This window comes from Camelus bactrianus, chromosome 4, assembly GCF_048773025.1.
Source record: "Camelus bactrianus isolate YW-2024 breed Bactrian camel chromosome 4, ASM4877302v1, whole genome shotgun sequence".
NCBI classification, from domain to species: Eukaryota; Metazoa; Chordata; class Mammalia; order Artiodactyla; family Camelidae; genus Camelus; species Camelus bactrianus.
The window spans coordinates 58,088,326-58,107,290 of NC_133542.1; the positions used below are offsets into that span (position 1 = coordinate 58,088,326).

At 42.1% G+C, this 18,965-nt stretch overlaps 1 protein-coding gene across 1 annotated transcript; it reads left to right on the forward strand.

Moving 5' to 3' along the window:
• Positions 1–1,073: 1,073 nt before the first annotated feature.
• DNAJC25 (DnaJ heat shock protein family (Hsp40) member C25) lies at positions 1,074–18,335 on the forward strand. The gene is made up of 4 exons (XM_010970079.3): positions 1,074–1,494; positions 13,152–13,304; positions 15,272–15,742; positions 17,131–18,335. Exons 1-4 carry the CDS (start codon positions 1,162–1,164, stop codon positions 17,251–17,253), a joined length of 1,080 nt encoding a protein of 359 aa, XP_010968381.1. The 5' UTR covers positions 1,074–1,161; the 3' UTR covers positions 17,254–18,335.
• Positions 18,336–18,965: the final 630 nt, after the last annotated feature.

Sequence of the window (18,965 nt, forward strand, 5' to 3'; positions counted from 1 at the left end):
TCCTTTATCTCAAGGCAGCATGGGAATTCCCTCCATTAGGGAAGGAGAGCCCTGAAGTGGTAGCAATGAGCTGCCATGGGAGGAGACTGCATGAAGGAAGTGGACTGGGAAACATAGCTGAAGAGCCTCCTGGGAGGTAAGGTTCAAACAAAATCATCAAATGTTTCAAATATGGAAACAACATGATCCAATGTGGAGATGGCTGGCATCTCAAACACAGCATGTCTCAAAAGAATGCCTCATCTTACAACGTAAGTTTACTTTCCTTGGGGGCAGGTATAGCTCAAGTGGTAAGAGAGCATGCTTAGCAAACACAAGGTCCTGGGTTCAACCCCCAGTACCTCCTCCAAAAGTAAATAAACCTAATCACTTCCCTCCACCAAAAAAAAAAAAAAAAAAAAAGTTTACTTTCCTTCTGTGTTCCGTATTTCAGGAATGGCACATGGTTTCCTAATCCGGAAACCTGAGCGTTGATTGTCATGATTGGGGTGCTGGTGCTAATGGCATCTAGCGTGGAGAGGCCAGGGATGCTGCTAAACATCTTACAATGCATAGGACGCCCCTACAAGGCAAAGAATTATCCAGTCCAAATAGTGTGACGGCTGAGAAACCTGAAACTAGATGGCCATGAACTTTAAGGTGGATGGAGCCTAGAATGCCTAAGTTCAGCTTCCTCTTGGAAAGGCAGGATGGGGTCAGTGAGAGGGAATCTGGGGCTGGAGACCCGGCTTTAACACCCTGGGCACACAACCAGATGGCAAGAGAGCCAGACTAACCAGTCGCAGCAGGTGAAGTCACGATGCTGGAAAGTCCACGATGCCTGGGAAGGGCATTGTGGATCCTAATGCGCTCTGCACCCACTGGATAAGTGCGCCTCAGACACAGAGACATCCTTTAGGTATGTCGGCCTGAGAACAAATCCTCAGGCCGCTGGGACCCGAAACGCGTTCAAAGACATGCCGGAAGCGGCCGGGCGGCTGAAGCGTCCTGCTCCCCTAGCAACGGTCGCGAAGGAAGTGGTTGCCGCAGCCCCACGCGATGCGCCTGCGCGGAGGCGCAGCCTGCTGATGTGGAGCTGGGCGGGGCCGCCGAGCCGGGCGCGCCGCGGTGTGCGGGAGTGCGGGAGCGCGGCTCGGGTGGCGGAGCCGCGGCCGAGCCGGGATGGCGGCGCCGCTCGCCCCGCGCTGGGGAGCCGGGGCTGCCCGCCGGCGCTGGTTGGTGCTGCTGCCGCCCCTGCTGCTGGCGCTGCTGCTGGCGCGGCCCGCGGGGGCCCTGGTGGAGGGGCTCTACTGCGGCACGCGGGACTGCTACGAGGTGCTGGGCGTGAGCCGCACGGCGAGCAAGGCGGAGATCGCGCGGGCTTACCGCCAGCTGGCCCGGCGCTACCACCCCGACCGCTACCGGCCCGAGCCCGGCGACGAGGGCCCCGGACGCACGCCGCAGAGCGCCGAGGAGGCTTTCCTGCTCGTGGCCACCGCCTACGAGACTCTCAAGGTGAGGCCTGGGGGCGTGGATGGGCTGCGAGGACCCTCCCGGGAAGCGCGTGGCGCGGCTCCTCCGGCCCTGGCCCGAGAAGCGAGGTTCCCCGTGATTCCCGCGCCGGGTGCGGCCCCCACCACCCCTAGGACGCTCGCACTTTCCCACGTAGCCCGTGGGAGAGCCCATTCGGGCCACTTACAGAGAGGGAACCCCATCGATCTTGGGGTCACAGCCAGCCCCTTCCTTTTTGTGACAGTCTTTGTTGTGCACAGGTTTGGGCTTCTTACGATTTAGTGAAAGCGTTTTAATAACGTGCAGCTCACACTTGGAAAGCAGGGTGATTATCATTAGCAGAATCTGTGATAGAACGCAGGGTTGGTCTCCAGTGACAGTGCGATCGCGCCAATTTGACATGACAGAATGGGGATGGTGTCAATTGTGACATTTAGCTTGGGTTTAAGCATATTAAAAAACAAAACAAAACACTAAGAACACCGGATGTTTGACTCTTGGCTCTGACACCCCTGTATGACCTTGGATGGTGACTTAATATGTCAGAGTACCTGTGTCTTCACATGCACAATTAAGGCCATGATACCTGCTCCCAGGGTTGTTATGAGGATTAAATGCTAAACGAGAAACCCCCCATATAGGACCTGCAAATAGGTGCTTAATGACTTGGGTTTCACGACTGAGAATTGCTAGTAGGAAATACTTTGTGAATATATGTGCGGTCATTTGACAAAGGTTTTATTGAGTTCTGTGGGGATGGGGAGATTTAGCCTGATCCTGTTTTCTTCTACTACTGCAGAAAATGGAACCACAAGAAATCACAAAGTATAAATCGTATTTGGTGGAAGTGCTCCTGCTTCAAGAGCCCCATCATGCTAATGGAACAGCAGCTGCAGTTGTAGAGTTTTTCCCTAGCATTTCTTTTTTTTTCTTTTTGAGATAGCGTTTTCCATGTCTGCTTTTAATGACTACTTTGGGCATACTATAATTTAACCATGGATTATTTTTCCAGGTTAGATTTCCAGAGCTGAAAATACTGAGTCAGGGAGTTAATGGCTCGTCATTCTTGCTTTCCAGAGCAGTTTGGATAAAATGGAGTTATAAAATTCACTAAGTTCTCACCAGCATTGGTGAGATTGTAATTTTTATTGGCAAGTAACTGAGGAATGGGAAAGTGCTGAGGCCAGAGAGCTTAGTTGCCTGTTACTTAGGATAAAGAGTAATTGAGGAAAGACTTCAGAAAAATGGGAAAGAACTTCTCCATCCAGGGAGCCCGGCATCTAAAGCTCCAACCTGGGTTTTTCTGCAGTGAGGAAAGACAGTAGTGCAGACAAGTAGCCAGAAGGCCTGCTGCTCCAAAGCCCCAGTGGCACATGAGGGAGCAGTGGGCCGGCGGGGAAGCAGCAGAGACACTGGCGACTGTTGCCTTATGCTGGGGTTGGAGATGGGTAGATTTGGCATGAAAATGGTGAGCACGATAGTAAGAACTTTGAAAACAAGTGCCAAGAGATAGAGGCAGTACAGAAAGTCTTTCCAGGGGGAACCCCAGGACTCTATTCTTGCCAGTTTCTCGAAGAGACAAATTCAGAGGCTGATCTAGTGGATCTGTAATGGTTGCCTCTAAAGGTTTCTGCAAGTTTAGCACTGATTTGTCAGCTAATAAAAAGCTCGATAAAATAAGCTGTCCACTCAAGAACACAGAACTTTGAGGCAGTTAAAAACTAGTATGTCTGGAGAAAGGAACACTCTTACTCTTGACTGGGACAGACTCGCGGTAGCTGCACATGCCTCCAGACAGGAAGCTGGAATTGGAGTTGCACTGATGGAGGAAGGAAAGACCGAGTTGTGTAGTTTCCCAGCCCCACTTAGTACTGCTCAAGAGAATGGAAGTCATCTGTGAGAGAAGAGGGGTATCGGAGTAGTTCAGATGCTCGAAAATCAGACCTGGCTGGGCTCTATGAAAAGTCCCACTTTAAATTTATAGTGATTGATATGGATTCCAATTCCATATGGAACACCTCCAGAAACTTGAAAAAAAAATTCATTGCAGATGCCCTCTCCTGGAATAAGGAAAAGGACTTGGACTTGCTGTGTGTGGAAGAAGCTATAAGAAACAAACAGGGTGGTCTGATTTTATTTCTGCCATAGTGGAGAATTGGGAGAAAGTTGCCAGAAGGTATCATTTCTGTCTAAGGCAAAGATCTGATACACTGGGGTCATCCCCTTGAGGCAACAGGGTTGTAACCACTGTTTTGCTTAGATTGTATCCGCGGCCTGGAAAGAGGCCTTGTGAGGGTTAAGCTGTCCATATGACTCTTACTACGAGTAGGTCAGACAGAATAGTGGGGAAGTTGATGAGTTCCAGTGGCTCTGGAAAAGGACGAGATGCAGAAGCCGGCTGGAGTTCTCACATAGCATCTCACAGAGGCAGCAACTGCAGACCTGGGACCACATTTCATTTCTGTTTGCTTATTTTGTTACACGCCATATCTTTCTCCGTGAAGAGTAACAGTGAACCCTGTGAGAGTCGAGCAGGGGGAGGGACCTGGGAAGACTGTCCTCCTTCACAGTCATGTTCAGTCATTGCTGGCGTATGGACGGAAAAGTTGATTCTATATTTGCTTTGTAGGATGTCCAGGTAGATTCCGTCTCTGGAATAGTTTATCAAACAGAAATTGTTTCTTTGGTGAAATCTGAAATAATATAGTTGTAAATTCACTGGAGTCAGGAGCCTTTTTTCTCCCCTCCTAATTTTTTGATAACCTTAATTTCTCTTATTCTTGGTCTATTCAAGTCTCTTAATGTTTTTAATATGTATGGTACAAGAAGCTATATTATATCCTTATTGTAATCTTCCAATGGTATTCCATTGAAACTTCTCTAACAACCAGGCATCTCTGAATCACCAAAATGAGAACTGTATTTGTGGAAGATATAGTGGCTTTATGACTCTGAGTTTGTCTTGGTTAAATAAGTGCCTCTTTGAGAGGTTATTTTTAGGTGATGGTTGTTAAAAAAAAATGACGCTAACATGATTTAAATGCAATTGGTCAGACAAGGAGGTGCTATCACACTTGGTCATTGATTTCATCGCCACAACGATTCTACCTGTGAATAGAGAGACTGAGAAAAACCAGAAAAAGAAGGATGGGTAACAATGGAAGGCAGAGGCACGGCCAGATGCTTTTACTAAATCATGCTTAGGTCACGTCCTCAAATAACTTAAAATTCCAGATCTCAGCAGGACTTGAAACCATTATGACTTCACACACTGCTTTATATTTGTTTCATAACATGAATTAAGACAGGGAAATAGTATTTGTGTATTTGACCACTGGGGATTCAGGGAAGCTCGTGGACTTTGGAAGTGAAGTAAACGGACTCTCACTCGCTGTGTCAACAATGGATCTTTTTACGTGGCTATAGCACTTATCACACTGCGCTGCAAACACTGAGTAGCCCTTCTCCCCTCTCCACTAAACGGTGCTCCTCATTTTTGTGTGTATATCCGTGGTGGCACCTAGCACAGTGTCTGGCACATAGATAATGAATACTTGTGAAATGAAAACTGCTGTCTGGAGATAGAGTCATAGTGGATGGAAATCGAAAGTGGATTTCTGGCATTTTGACACTGTTAGGTGAAGCCTGCTTTGGCATTTTACTCCAAATTAATTGTAGCTTTAAAGAGTGGTACAGATGAAGTAGATTGGATGGGTATGAATGAAAAACTTCTGTATGAGAAAAAAAAATCGTACTTCTATTTTTAGGGAGAAATTATGTTCTGAGGGTTTTTAAGTGAGACCACTAATCATTTCTGAATATAGATAAGAACTGGATGAATTAGAAGCAGATGAGGGAAAGGATGCATTTAGACCAACTGTGATTGGTAGACAATGGAAAAACAGTAGAGTCTGACAGCATTTTGCAAGGTCACAAGAGAAGAAAAAGTCTTGGCGGTACTACTGGTGTGCAGGTTATCTGAGAAGTTGAGGGATGTGCAGCGATACGCTGCTCCAGCCTTGTGTTGGCAGGGAAGTCACAGAACATTTCAGTTTCTTTTATTAATCTGATTGCTGTGGCAGGGCTTTCGTCCTTAGGAATAATTTGGCAAAAAGGAGATTCTGAACAGCCTGTCCTGTAATGTTACTGTTCTCCCTTTGTATATTCTTAATCAACGCTTTCTCTAACTGGTACGGACGAAGGTGCCGGGGGAGGAGACCGTAACAGTGGAAAAGGCACAGTTCCTGCCTTTAAGCTTTAATGTAACAAGGAGACAGATACGTATTGTTCGGCTGCTGCTTATCTAAGTTATATAATAACGTGTAGATTACACTGCAGCACAAGAGGACACGATTGTATCTTCCTGGGGGGCTGGAGAAGAATGCACTCTTTGATCTGGATCTAGAACCGTCCCCACATTTGGCTGTGAAGGGGCATTTCGGGTAGAGAAGAAACTTGATCAAGAAAACGTGGAGCCACGAGCGTGCAAGGCTTGCTCCAGGAATGAGATGCAGGGTCCCCTTTTATTATGTTTTTCCCAGAGACTCTTTGTTTTGGGGGGAAAAAATGAACTGCACTTACTGGTACTGCTGTTTTCCTTTTCCAGCATCGATCCAGATTTTAGTCATTTATTCATTCATAATAATTTGAGTGTTCATAAAGCTAATAGAAATGATGTAAATTTCTGTTGCAGTTGTAATGCTGATAAACAGCCAAATTAAGTAAGCTTGATGGCAGATAGTTTTCATTTCAGATGCCACCTCTGATTGGTCAAGACTCTGTGAAACGCTTGTAAATTCGGGGGGGGGGGGGCTTGTCCGGGTTCAGTTGAAAGGATGACATGGTAAACAGTTCTCCCATGGGCCCAGAAGAAGGGTGTGGCACCATATGTGCCGCATTCGCTGTTTCTGCTGTGAACCCGTGGGTGTCACTTATTTTTTCTCATCCCTGAATGTCACCTGTTACTCCTTACCTAAGGCCAAGGCTGATGACACACCAGCTGTGCCAATGCTCGTGCTGTGACCACCTGACACATGCTGTCGTTCACAGCCCGTCAGAGCCTCTGAGTAGCACAGAAACTACTGAGATGATATAATTCTACCCAGTAGCTGAGCACTTGACACTTCAATTTTGCTGATGCAGATCTGTCGTGCATGGACTGAACACTCTGAGATATTCACGGCACCAAGACCCTTACTGCATTTTTCATTGACTGTAGGGGATGTACTGTTTCCAGGTTAGAAGCCTGTCAGGTGCGTGGTAGGGAGAATGTCTGAGGAGACTGGAACATAGGTTAGGATCGCTCCTTTAAGCTGTGTTCAGGAATGTGAACTCCATGTATTGAATAGTTACTAGAGGTTTTAAAGTGGAGAAATAACACAATCTGATGTTTGTTTCAGAAAGTTCTGGGAACAGTATTGAGGATGGGTTGGGGAAGGCAGGAAGGTATTCTTGACTGAACTCATTTTATAGCCACCTTAGTCTTCTGGAATCTCATCATTCCTCTCCGGTAACCTGAGAATCTCTTGGTTCATTTCTCATTCCTTAATTTTTCTTCTTTTAAAGCTACAGTCACACTTTTTCTTTCTTCACTGCTGGCTCTCCTTACTTCCTCATCCCCCTTTCATTTAAACTGTAGTAGAGCGACATGTGCACCGGCACGTGTTCTGGAACGGTTCTTCCTGAGATGAACAGTGATGCTCTAAGCGTCAGGTCGGAGGGCCGCTCTTCCTTTTGGAATTAATTGTGGTATTGATTCTGACCATGTAGTTCTTTAAGCTCTTCTCCCTTGATGCAGTTCTCTCCCCTTTCTCCTAGCTTCCCAGCCATTTCTTTCAGTCTGTATAGTCTTCCTTTCCTCTGGCTACAGCTTAAACATTGCTTTTCCTTAGAATTCTGTCCTTTGGGTATTCTTTTCTTTTAATTTTTTATTTTAAGCTCTTCCTGATGAAAGTCAACTACATCCTTGACAACCCTGAAATCTATGCATTCTCTAGGCTCATATTTTTCAGTCGTCTCTCATTTGCAGCACAAGTACCCAAAATTAAACATGAAACCCATCTTAGTATCTTTGTTAAAGCATAAATTTTAAAAGGGGATATAATTATGACTCTCATACAAATACAAAATGACCATATGTCAGATTTTATTTAACTCATTAATGAGGGAACTAGTAAGATATTAAAACTGGTGCAAAAGAGAAAAAGTGTTAACACACTTAACAGTCAAGACAAGGAGTGCTGAAGTGCCTGTAGGACCAGTCAGTGTGACAAGGCAGTTATCAGTTGCCTTCATCCCACTGGACACAATTTGTCTTTCTGTGAACAAGAATTATTTGCATCACTTCCAGTTTCCCACAAGTTACTTCTTTACAAAGTTAAATTAGACTTTTCAGAGACAAAAAGGCGCACCCCTTCCTACAGGAATAGCTAATCCCTGGGGCTCCAGGCATTGAAAAGATACCCGGTGATTTTTTTTCTCTCGCCTTTTCAAAATCTTCCACAGTTTTCCGCTGCATCTTTTCCAAATGTGCTGTCCTCTTTCTTTATTCTTAGAATAACATGGTCCACAGAGTAACTATAGTTAGAAGCACCACCGCCACGCTCAGCATGGTTGATTCTTGTACCCTTCAGTAAGTCCCATTTATGAATCCTCTCAGTCTGTTTTCCCTCTCTCCGTTCTTCACAACACTGTCAGAGTTATCGTCCAGAAATAGGCCCTTCTACTCAGTGCTATTATTCTCATACTTTAAAACATTTTATTGTTGAGTAGCAGAGGCAGTGACACACTGACACTTAGCATAGCAAATAAGGTCCCCACGGTTCTTGTCCAGACCTATCTTCTTGGGGCCACATTTACTACTCCTGTCTTCCTGAACTTCCCCAGTGCCTCAGTTTCCCTGAATCCATTCTGTTCACTGATGCTTCTGTACCTTAACACGTGCAGTTTTCCTCACCTGCAACAAATGTTACCGCACCTTACTGGGTCTTCCAGCTCCAGCCCTCATTTCATGTCTTCTGTGAATCCCATTACCAGTGGTCCCAGGCAGTGAGTCGGTCCTTAGCATGTCAAAGTGTGTTTTTCATGCTTGCTAGATTCTCCTTCCAGATGGGAGAGTTCTTGAGGCCAGCACCTTATTTTATTTGTCTTTTTATCCTCCTCTGTGTTCAGCACATGGCTTAATGCCCTGCATAGCTATTTGCTGAACCGAAAAGAACTGAGGGTTTTAGAAACTCAGGTAACCAGGTGGATGGTGATACTGTTAACTGAAACACAGAAACAGATTTGGGTCTTGAGTATGTTGAATGAGATATTTATGTTACGTTTAAAAAATGTTCAAGAGATGTCTGAAAATTGGATACAGGAAAAACAGATCTGAGTGTCACTGTACATAGTATATAAGTGATACTGCCAGTCATGGAAGTTGTGACCACATGCAGGCTGAGAAGAGAGGACATATGAGAAGACAGTTGCACAAGTGGCTGGTGGGCAGGGAACAGGAAAAGAAGTGAAACTCAGAGCAGTTAACTTTCTTTTTCTTTAGTAGGATGTGATGGCCTGGGAAAAAATTCAGGGGAACCGATGTTATTTTTTTAAAAGATCATTTGTGTGTTGTGTATTTCTCTTAAAAATAGGATTAATATATATATTTTTAAGAGTGAACAAACTATTACCACTTTTCCATATTTTATTGATTCTTGGCCATTACCATCCTAAATGGTTTCTATTATTAGTGTAATAGGAAATTTTTAATGTGAAAACTGGCTGCAATATCAGATTATTGCAATTCATGTTTATTGAGCTCAAACAATTCATTATTTCTTTCTAGGGCGAGAACATAATATATTTTTACCTCTGGGGAGGGGGGGAGGATCATTTGCATAAGAGAAGGAAGGATCCAGTGCTCTCTTTGCTTGTGGGTTTCCTCTTGTTCACTTTTGCTCTAGATATTGGTGGTTATGTTCCAGTCCTCCTGCATATGCCCAAGAGGATTGGGAGTGGAGTGGACACCAGCAGAAGCACCATTTTTTCCTGTAGAGATTAGAAACAAGGAGCTAAATGCCCTGCTTGTCAAGGCTCAGGACAGAGAGGAGGAAGAAACAAGTATAAAGGTTTTGGTTTTGGAAAGAAGTTGGAATCTCCTGACCCTGGGACCTTAAGATCCACAAAATTGCTGAAAGAAAAAGTCCTACCTTATTGAAAGGTAAGATATTACACTGTTTTAAGGTTTAAGCTATTTTAGCCACATGAGCATATTTTCATGAGCTGTGAAATCAAGCAGTCATCGCTTCTACCAGGCTGAAGTTTTTGTGACATAATCACGCATCCTGCCTTCCTGGTGAGATGGAGATCTGTGTGGCTGGAGAGGTGTTCACAGTGAGGGAGAGCCTTCACAAACTTTCGCTCAGTTCTGAAATGACATTCATTGAATGCCAGGCACTGTGCTAGGCCTTGGATATACAGAGATGAATGAATCTCCCTACCTGCCTTCCAGAAGTTCTCTTTCAAGGAGAAGAAAAAACTGATGATTACAATGTGATAAGTGCTATAATAAATAGGTCATAAGTGTAATAAGAGTGGTCTAACTCTGTCTACTAATGTTTACGTCCTAAAGGATTAATAGGAGCTCATGAGGTTGGAAGAAAGGGTTGGGCACATGAGTTAAAGAGAATCATATGTTCAGGCATAGATACAAAAGAGCATGCTGTGCTGGAAGAACACATCAAATTCCAGAAATTGCTATCTGAATGTCTGCTGTGGGCACAATGAGGGAGAGTGATAAGATGTTGCGAAGTAGGTAAGTTGGGGCCGGTCGCGGGGGCCTTGGTGCATGCCCGGGGAAGCCCTGGAGATAACAATTAAAACGCCTGTGAGGCTACTTCCCCAAAACGGGTAGGAGAGAAAATAAATATATGTGGTAAAATAAGAACGTGCCTGCAGCTCTCTGACTGGGTCCCTGCCTCTGTCTTTTTCTCTTTCGCTAACATTCCTGGTATCCTTTCTTCTTATTAGGTTGATTTGAAACCTGGTAGGTTACTAAAGGGTAGGAAATTGATCTAGACTGTTGAGAATTCCTAAGTTTTCAATTCGTGCCAGCCTTGAACACCTTGTAAAGTGTATTTCATGCCTCAGCCAAAAATCCATTTTCTTCATTCTAGAGAGAAAGCTGTAAACCCATTAATGAAGGACGACTTTGGCTGAATAAATGCTACAGGGAAGTGGCTGACTTTGTCTCTAATCATGACCAAAACAGGGTCATGAAATCATGGTGCCCCAAGAAAAGAAAACCACACTAAAAGAAGTCACCCTTGACTCTGAAACTGTTGACAGGAGTGAGGGAGTCTGAAGACTCATCACAGGGGCCCCGAGTGGACCCACAGGCTCTGGCTGCAGCAGAGAGGCCAGACAGAAGGGACGTGTTTTGGAGCTGCTGGTGCTGGAGCATTCGTTGGCCATCCTGTTAGGGGGCTCTGTACTTGATGATGTCACAAATTAGGGACCAGTGAGAAGACGGTGACCGTGGGGGAGGCTCTGGGTGAAGTGCTGGAAGAGGGACATCTGCATTCCATGGGCTGTGACCTTCACTAAGAGGAGGGAATATCCCCCGGTCACTGACAGAGCAGTTTCAGAGCCGCTCACAGAGCCTGCCGTGCACTCCCCCAAGAGGAGCGCAGTCAGTCAGGCTGGCCGGAGGGCTCCGCAGACATGCTCAGGCTGCGGGATGGCAGGAATCTGATCTCGGTGGCAGTTAGTTTCAAAGTTATGTGTAATCTAGTTGGAGCAAGGAGAGGAATCATGTTTGAAGGAATACATTTCAAAAAGCCTCTGCGAAGATTGGGAGGCTGAGTTTAAAAGGCAACAGTTTCAGGCCAGAAGCAGAGCATACCTATAAAGTTAGCCTGGAAAGCAAAAAATGGACGGAGAATAGAAAAATACTCAAAGGATGTCTTGAAGTACTCAAAATGAGATACATCAAGGGATGTTACTGGCTTTAGTCTTCAGGGCTAGCTGTATACCTACAAGGTTTTACCTTCGGGTTAGCATCTGAGAATATGATGGCTTATAGGAGGGATGGTGGACTGACAGCTGAGGCGTGTGGCAGTTGCCGTAAGAAAATCTTTTCTGATAGAAGAGAACATACAAGTGAATCTGAAAACAATGTCAACCTGAGCTCAGCTTTCCTTATGTAACAGATGATTCTCATACTGGCTCTCCATAAAGTGCATGGAATATACTTTAAATGTATTTACATCTAATTAAACTAGATACCACTGCCTCTAGTTTCAAATTCTAGTCGGAGGTAAAAACTATTCTGAATGTATTGAATGTAAGAACTGTCACAGAGAATGTGCTCATTCAAGTTCAGAATTCGTAATAGAAAATACATGATTTTAATGGACTGGGAGGGTTTTGTCAATTAGCAAACTTTTCACTTTAAATCTAAGAAACTGCTTATTGGAAGAGTCAGGAGACCATGCACTGACCCCAGAGACCCCAGGCAGCAAAGCACTAAGTGGAGATCTTGAAAGGGTTTAGCTAATAATCTGCATCTTTATGAACAGTGGACAATTAATTCATCCTAGAAAGAAATCCTCTAGGTTAAAAAAAGATTTTTGTTTTCATGATGGTTTCTGTTGTACTCACTTATAGAAAGTAAAGAATTTGTTATGGTTTTAGACTTCAACAGTTTTTGGAAACAAGACAAGTTGAAAAAAAAAAAAGAGAATATCATAACCTAGTTTAATAGCTTTTCAACCTATGTAGCTCAATAAAAGACTGGTATTTATACCTGTTAGAGTCTGAATAAAATTAGAGGAGGTTTTAAGAAATGTTTTATTTGTGAACATTTGAGCAACATTTCAAAATGCTATAATTTTTTCAACATGTTTGCATGATTAAGAAAGACCTATATATTACCTTATTTATGAACTGGGCTGTGACGGCGTGTTATAATAGTAAAGCACTGCATATTTTTAACATGTTTTTGTATAATGTCATTTGATATTCAAAACAACCCTGTAAAATTAGTAGGGCAGCTATTAATATCTCTGTTTTACAAGTGAAGAAGAGTGAGGCTCAGAGAGGCTAAACACTTTGCCTGATATCACAAAGCTAGACTTTGACGATTAGACTACCTTGGTGTCTCAGTGTTGCCTTGAGATGAGCATAATTCAGTTTTGAGGGCACAGATTGGTTTTGTCTACTTTTTGTCGTCTTAATTGTTGCTTTCAAAAATAAACTTTCTATACAAGGTTGGGAAATGAACAGAGATAAACATTTTGTTCTATAAACAGTCATTGAGAGTAGGCGTCAACACGCTCTTAAGTTACGAGAACAAGATGACATCCTCATTAGCACCCCAGCACTGGCTAAAAAGGCATGGTTCATTGCTGTTAAAGTGTTTTTTATTTTTCCGGGAGGACCAATAATACTTAAGAATTCGAGGACATTTTTTCATTATGCTTTACACCTAACATTAAAGTTCTGGAAACAAATTTATGTGTGCCTTTGAGGAGTTATGGGAAATTCTTCGATTCCAGTTCCTTTACTCAGATTGATTACATAATTCTAAAATTCTAGATATGACTTAACAGATTATTAACTGTTTATAGCCATTTTATGAACTATCCTATGAAATGGGGTATTTTGTCATTTTACAGGATGAAGAAACTCGAAAAGATTATGACTACATGCTGGACCACCCGGAGGAGTACTACAGCCATTACTACCACTACTACAGCCGGCGCCTGGCCCCCAAAGTGGACGTCAGGGTTGTGATTTTGGTCAGTGTGTGCGCCATTTCAGTGTTCCAGGTGTGTACTGATGGACGTTATCTACGTGCATGTGCCGGAGAGCACACTGCCTACTGCTGGTCACTAAACCTGAACTAGAAGTGCCTTTTTGTAGAATTTTGCTGCCAGTTGAGATTAATTTTTTACATTAGAAAAATATTCATTTATTTAGCCAATTGATAGCATTGGAACCTTTGTCGGCAGGAAATCTAAGAAATTGATCACGAATGTCATTAGGACCAAAACCAAACACCCCCGATCTTTTTTTCATTGCCCTGTCTGGGGTATTCTCCATGTAACAGCCAGAGTGAATGTCACCTAGAGCGTATCATTTACAGGCGACCCTTGAACAATGTGGGTTTGAACTGCACGGATCTGCTTACACGTGGGTTCTTTTCAGCAAATGTGGGACTGTGCAGTAGTTAACACAAAATACAAGGATAGCTGAATCTGAGGATAGGGAAGAACCACTATGTGGAGGGCCAGCTGTAAGTTACACTCAGATTTGGCGGAGGGTGGGCGCCTCCGCATTGTTCAAGGATCAGCTGTACTTTAGTAGGGCTTTTCAGTGATTTCCCATTACACTTGGGGAAAAATCCAGACTCCTTAACAGAGCCTGACAAGTCGTGGCACCCAGCCACCAACTGCCAGGAGCGTAGCACTTGCCTTCGTAACAAACAGAATGTCTCACGCACTTCCCTGTAGCTCATCGCACCCCTGCTCAGGCTGAAAACCACTGAAATGGATGAAAAGTGCTATGGTAACTTTTTATATTGTCTTAAAATATCACAAAAATATAAGTTCAGCCTGAAATGGGTTTTCCCCACTGTTATTCCTAACCTAGTCACACGCATCATATCCTCCTCTAGAGTTTAAAAAAAAAAAAAAGTGGCCAGAATGAAGCAATTTGCTAGTTTGAAAATTACTTCTCCAGTTTAATTCCCAGAAATGAAATTCTGTTTATATGACAAAAGAATTCCTATTGAAAACTAAGGCTATATGTTTTATTTAAAAAAAAAGGGGGGGGGAGATTAGGGTTTTTTTTTTTTTTTAATTTACTTATTTTTTTTTTAATGGAGGTACTGGGGATTGAACCTGGGACCTCATGTATGCTAAGCACTCACTCTGCCACTGAGCTACACCCTCCTCCGAGGCTGTACATATTAAATGTATCAGCTTTTGTAGTACTACTTTTGAACAGGGAGAGGAAGGGCATTTTACTTTTCTGTTTTGGATAATGTAATAACCTAGTCAGTTTTTTTCTTGCTGTTCCTAATGGATTTTGCTAGCGCAGCATTTCAGGTTATTAGTGGTTTTGCTGCTGTATTTATTCTGTACAACAGCAGCTGAAATATGTGGCGATACTCTGAGGAGCAGGACTTTTTCTCACAATAAAACCCTTTGTGGCTGAATATATTTATGAAGCAAGTTAATGTTTTCCTGTCCAGATAAGTAAAGAGTTCAACCATATTTGAATCTTTCAGTTCAGAATATGATGAGCATTACTATGGTATGTGTAGATGGTTTAGGAAAGAGATGAATTTAGTTGTCTTAGTCTATATCCTGTGATTTTTTTAAAAAATAAATTCCTGACCAGCTAGTTTTGCCATTAAACTCTTCTTCCAGTAAGTAGATTGCAATCTTTAAAAAAAAGAAGAAACTTCTTAATTGTGATCTCAGAAAGAGCCAAATGGTAAAGAGGTGAAATCAGCAGGTGTGGTGTGATCCCACTGATCCCTCCTTGGATCCCGGGCGTCTCTGGTCTGAGTCAGTGGCTTTCTGGCTCAGCTCAGGGCTTACCCGACCTGCCCGTCCTGGGGCTCTTATGTCCACGTGGGCATCATTCAACTGTATCTTTAACTTACAGAGTAAGATTTCTGAGGTCCTTGTTTTTCATCAGAATGGGTTTGGGGTGGGGGCAGGATTGTGTTCACCAAGATGAATTTTGGTGATAAAAATGACCCGTTTTTCTTTGTTAAATATTCCAGTTTTTCAGCTGGTGGAATAGCTACGACAAGGCAATCAGCTACCTGGCCACGGTGCCCAAGTACCGCATCCAGGCCATGGAGATTGCCAAGCAGCAGGGACTGCTCAGAAAAGCCAAAGAGAAGGGCAGAAACAAGAAGTCCAAAGAGGAGATTCGTGACGAGGAGGAGAGCATCATAAAGAACATCATAAAGAGTAAAATCGACATAAAGGGAGGCTACCAGAAGCCCCAGATATGTGACCTTCTCCTCTTCCAAATTCTCTTAGCTCCTTTCCACCTGTGCTCATACATAGTCTGGTATTGCCGGTGGGTCTATAATTTTAACATCAAAGGCAAAGAATACGGGGAAGAAGAAAGACTGTATATCATCCGTAAATCTATGAAGATGTCAAAGTCTCAGTTTGATAGTCTAGAAGATCATCAGAAAGAAACTTTTCTTAAACGGGAGCTTTGGATAAAGGAGAACTATGAGGTGAGTAGTAGCCGTCACAACTCTGCTGGGGTTTTACTGGCATCTTCCCTGCCAGGTTAAAGCCAGGTGTGTGACAAGGGGTCAGAGAAGTGTGCTCAAGTAATAAACATCTTATTTTTATTGAGAGTATGACTTTACTTATAGTGGAACAGTGGTTTTTAACCTGTAGTTTGTCTTTTAAAAAATGAACTTCAAATACTGTATTAATGCTAAAAATTTTAAGAATGGTCTAATTTGTTGTGCTAAGCTGCAGTGAGATGATACGTATGTTTGCAGGGGTGTCATAACTTTTATGTTAATTGCAGCATCCAAACTTTGGTCTTCTCACAATTTTCTGCCAGTCATGTTTTGTTTTTTAAATTCTGTGGTTCTTAAGAATTCTGAGAGATACATGTATCTTATTTTCAATTTCATAGACATTTCTCTTTATAAGTGGTGTCCGAAATAGATTTTACTGAAAGTAAAGTTTAATCTGAACTTAAGTAACTTAACTTACTATGAATTGCCAGGATGGTTTGGCAAGTAGCTATATTCAGCCTGCTTATAAAGACATAAAAGTGGACGGTAACGTGGTAGCTCCTAAATTACTTGAGAAGTTTTCACTTTTAAGTAGTTTAAGCGGCCCGCTCTACAGTAAACTGTGTCTGTCATAGAGCGCTATCCTGGGCTGATACCATGTTATTACGTGAGGTCGTCTTAGTTATTACTTCCTCAAATTTGGAAGTGAAATAATTTCTTTCTAAAATTTCATGCAGCTATCAAATTGGTTATGAAAAGCTTGTCCATTTAGCTTCAGCTGACATCCCCTAATGGTTACAGAAATGAAAGATGTTCTTTGTTCTTAACCTTTGTGGTTTATTTAATCATCTTTGGTAACTTTAAAAATATTTTGAAAAACCAATAATTATCTTTGAAGATAAAAGTAGTTGTAAGTTCAGTTTGGAGATAAATGTATCTATAAGGTCACTTTGTTCTTTGGTTAGGATCAACAAAGACTGAAAGGCATCAGTTAAATTTAGAGTATCATGTTAAAAAAATAAAGTGTTGATTCTTTAGTACTGGGCAATTTGTTGTAAGAGGAAATGTTTAAACACTTTAAACTCAGCTTATATATGATTTCAAGAGGGAGGCGAATGTTTTCTGGGTGACAGAAATCAGTGAAAAAATTACTAGTCCTTGTACAAGTTGTTCTTTTTTGTTTAACACTGAATGTTGAAGTGCTTAATTTCTTAGTGTTTTTAGGTGCATGGTCTTCAGGAGACAAACCAATACATTCGTTGGAAACTTTTACCTAAAGTTACGTTTGAAAAATGTAGACGTGCCGTAAAGCTAATGACAAATGTTTCTCTCTGGATTGTAAAGTCAGTTTGTGTTATTTATATTTATAGGTCTACAAACAAGAACAAGAAGAAGAACTAAAGAAAAAACTGGCAAATGACCCTAGATGGAAGAGATACAGGAGGTGGATGAAGAACGAAGGGCCTGGACGGCTGACGTTTGTGGATGACTGAAGACTGCTGGAACGCTACTGTGCCAAACCTCAATTGTGACGTTATTTTCATAACTGAATTATTCTAGCAATGTATCGGCTGCTCTTTAGCAGTAACTAAAATTCCTCAAATATCTGATTAAACAGAATAATGTAGAAATGTAAACCTTCCCTTAAACCTTTATACCTAAGACATTTATGATTGTTCGATTTTTATAATCAATTTGTGGATTTTGTTAAAAGATTTGACATGGAGATTTATTAGTTGCCATTTAAAAATTTTATATGTTTAGCTAAAAAATTTGACATGCAAATTTATTAGATACCATTTAAAATTTTTACGTGTTAAGTGTTTATTCTTCAAAAGTGTTTCCTTATTCTTTGTTACAGTGCTACATTTTTCTGCTTTCATGGCCTCTAATGCTTTCACAAAACATAAAAAATTGTAACAGCATTTAATTACATTAGTGAGAGTGTCTTTCTAGACACAAATTTCTTCAGCAAAACGATTCAAGTATCATGTCACCTTTATGACGGTCATTATAGGATTGAAATATGTTCCAAATATCTCTCTAGGAGAGTCTTCTGCCAGACTGTCTTTCTAATATCTCCCCCCAGTCATAATATTCTTAATAAGATCAGCAACTCTCCAGGAGAGTGAATCTACCTTCATATCCTTGTAGGATGATCTTGATTGCAGTCATTATAGGACTATAACTGTATTCGCAAACCTCTCTCCAGAAGGGACCTTGCAAAAAAGGTCTTTTGTACCACAATACTGCTTTTTAACCTCCCTTCAATTAAAATATGACAGAGCAGAGAGGTTCATATATTATGAAGTCCTTGAGTGGTGAAAAATCCATTGTATGTGAGCCCATTTACACGCATTTAAACCAGAATGAGGTGCGTGGCTGTGTGCTGTTCTGTCCAACAATGAAATATAAATGTTTTATACACGTGGAAGGGAAAGTAATGCACACCTCATCTGACCGAATCGAGTACAATACCGCTGCAAAGTATCGGAACACATTCTTGGTAGTGAATCAATACTCCTGTTAAAAGATTTATCCCAGTCCATCATATTAATAAAATGGTTGCAATGTATCACAAGCTTGTTGGTATGACATTTAAAGTCAAAGATTAACCTATTGCTTTTGAATTATATAATTTTAAGAGATTAGTATAACGTAATAGATACGTAGTCTGTTTCTACTCAGAGCAAACTAGTTCTTTCAAGAGTCAGACCAAAAATGTGATGCATACAGAGAGGCTGGAGGGAAGAGTACCATCCTTGCTAACATAGCAACAGACCCGAGGCGGGTTATTTGATCTGTGAGTGATGGCCTCAGTTACTTCATTAGACAATTAGAGGAGTTTGACCAGATTATCACTCAGGCCCTTTTGCAGCTCTAGAATTGTGAAATGATATAACATTTATATTTTTGTAAACTTTAGATGAAAGTGTTTTATGCATCCATCCTTTTTTTGGAGGGTGCAGAAGTTACAGAGCTAAATTATAGGGAGCTATGTTTTAAGCCTCAAACGCCCAACTCTTAACCAGAGATAAATGCCTTTGCTAGGTGCTGTGGTCGCTACAGTCAGCAGTCCCTGTCTCAGTGAGTGCGTTATCACACATTTAACACACAGCAGTATGTACCATCTAAGAACAGACGTACGTACCATTTGTTATGATGACCAGAAAGAAGTGTAGACCCTTGCCCCTCTTAAAATTTC

Excerpts from the sequence above, each read along its gene's own strand:
- DNAJC25 (XM_010970079.3), top strand. The coding sequence starts at position 1,162 with ATGGCGGCGCCGCTCGCCCCGCGCTGGGGAGCCGGGGCTGCCCGCCGG. Across the intron at positions 1,495-13,151 it reads CCGCCTACGAGACTCTCAAG|GATGAAGAAACTCGAAAAGA; the intron begins GTGAGGCCTGGG and ends GTCATTTTACAG. Across the intron at positions 15,743-17,130 it reads GGATAAAGGAGAACTATGAG|GTCTACAAACAAGAACAAGA; the intron begins GTGAGTAGTAGC and ends TTATATTTATAG.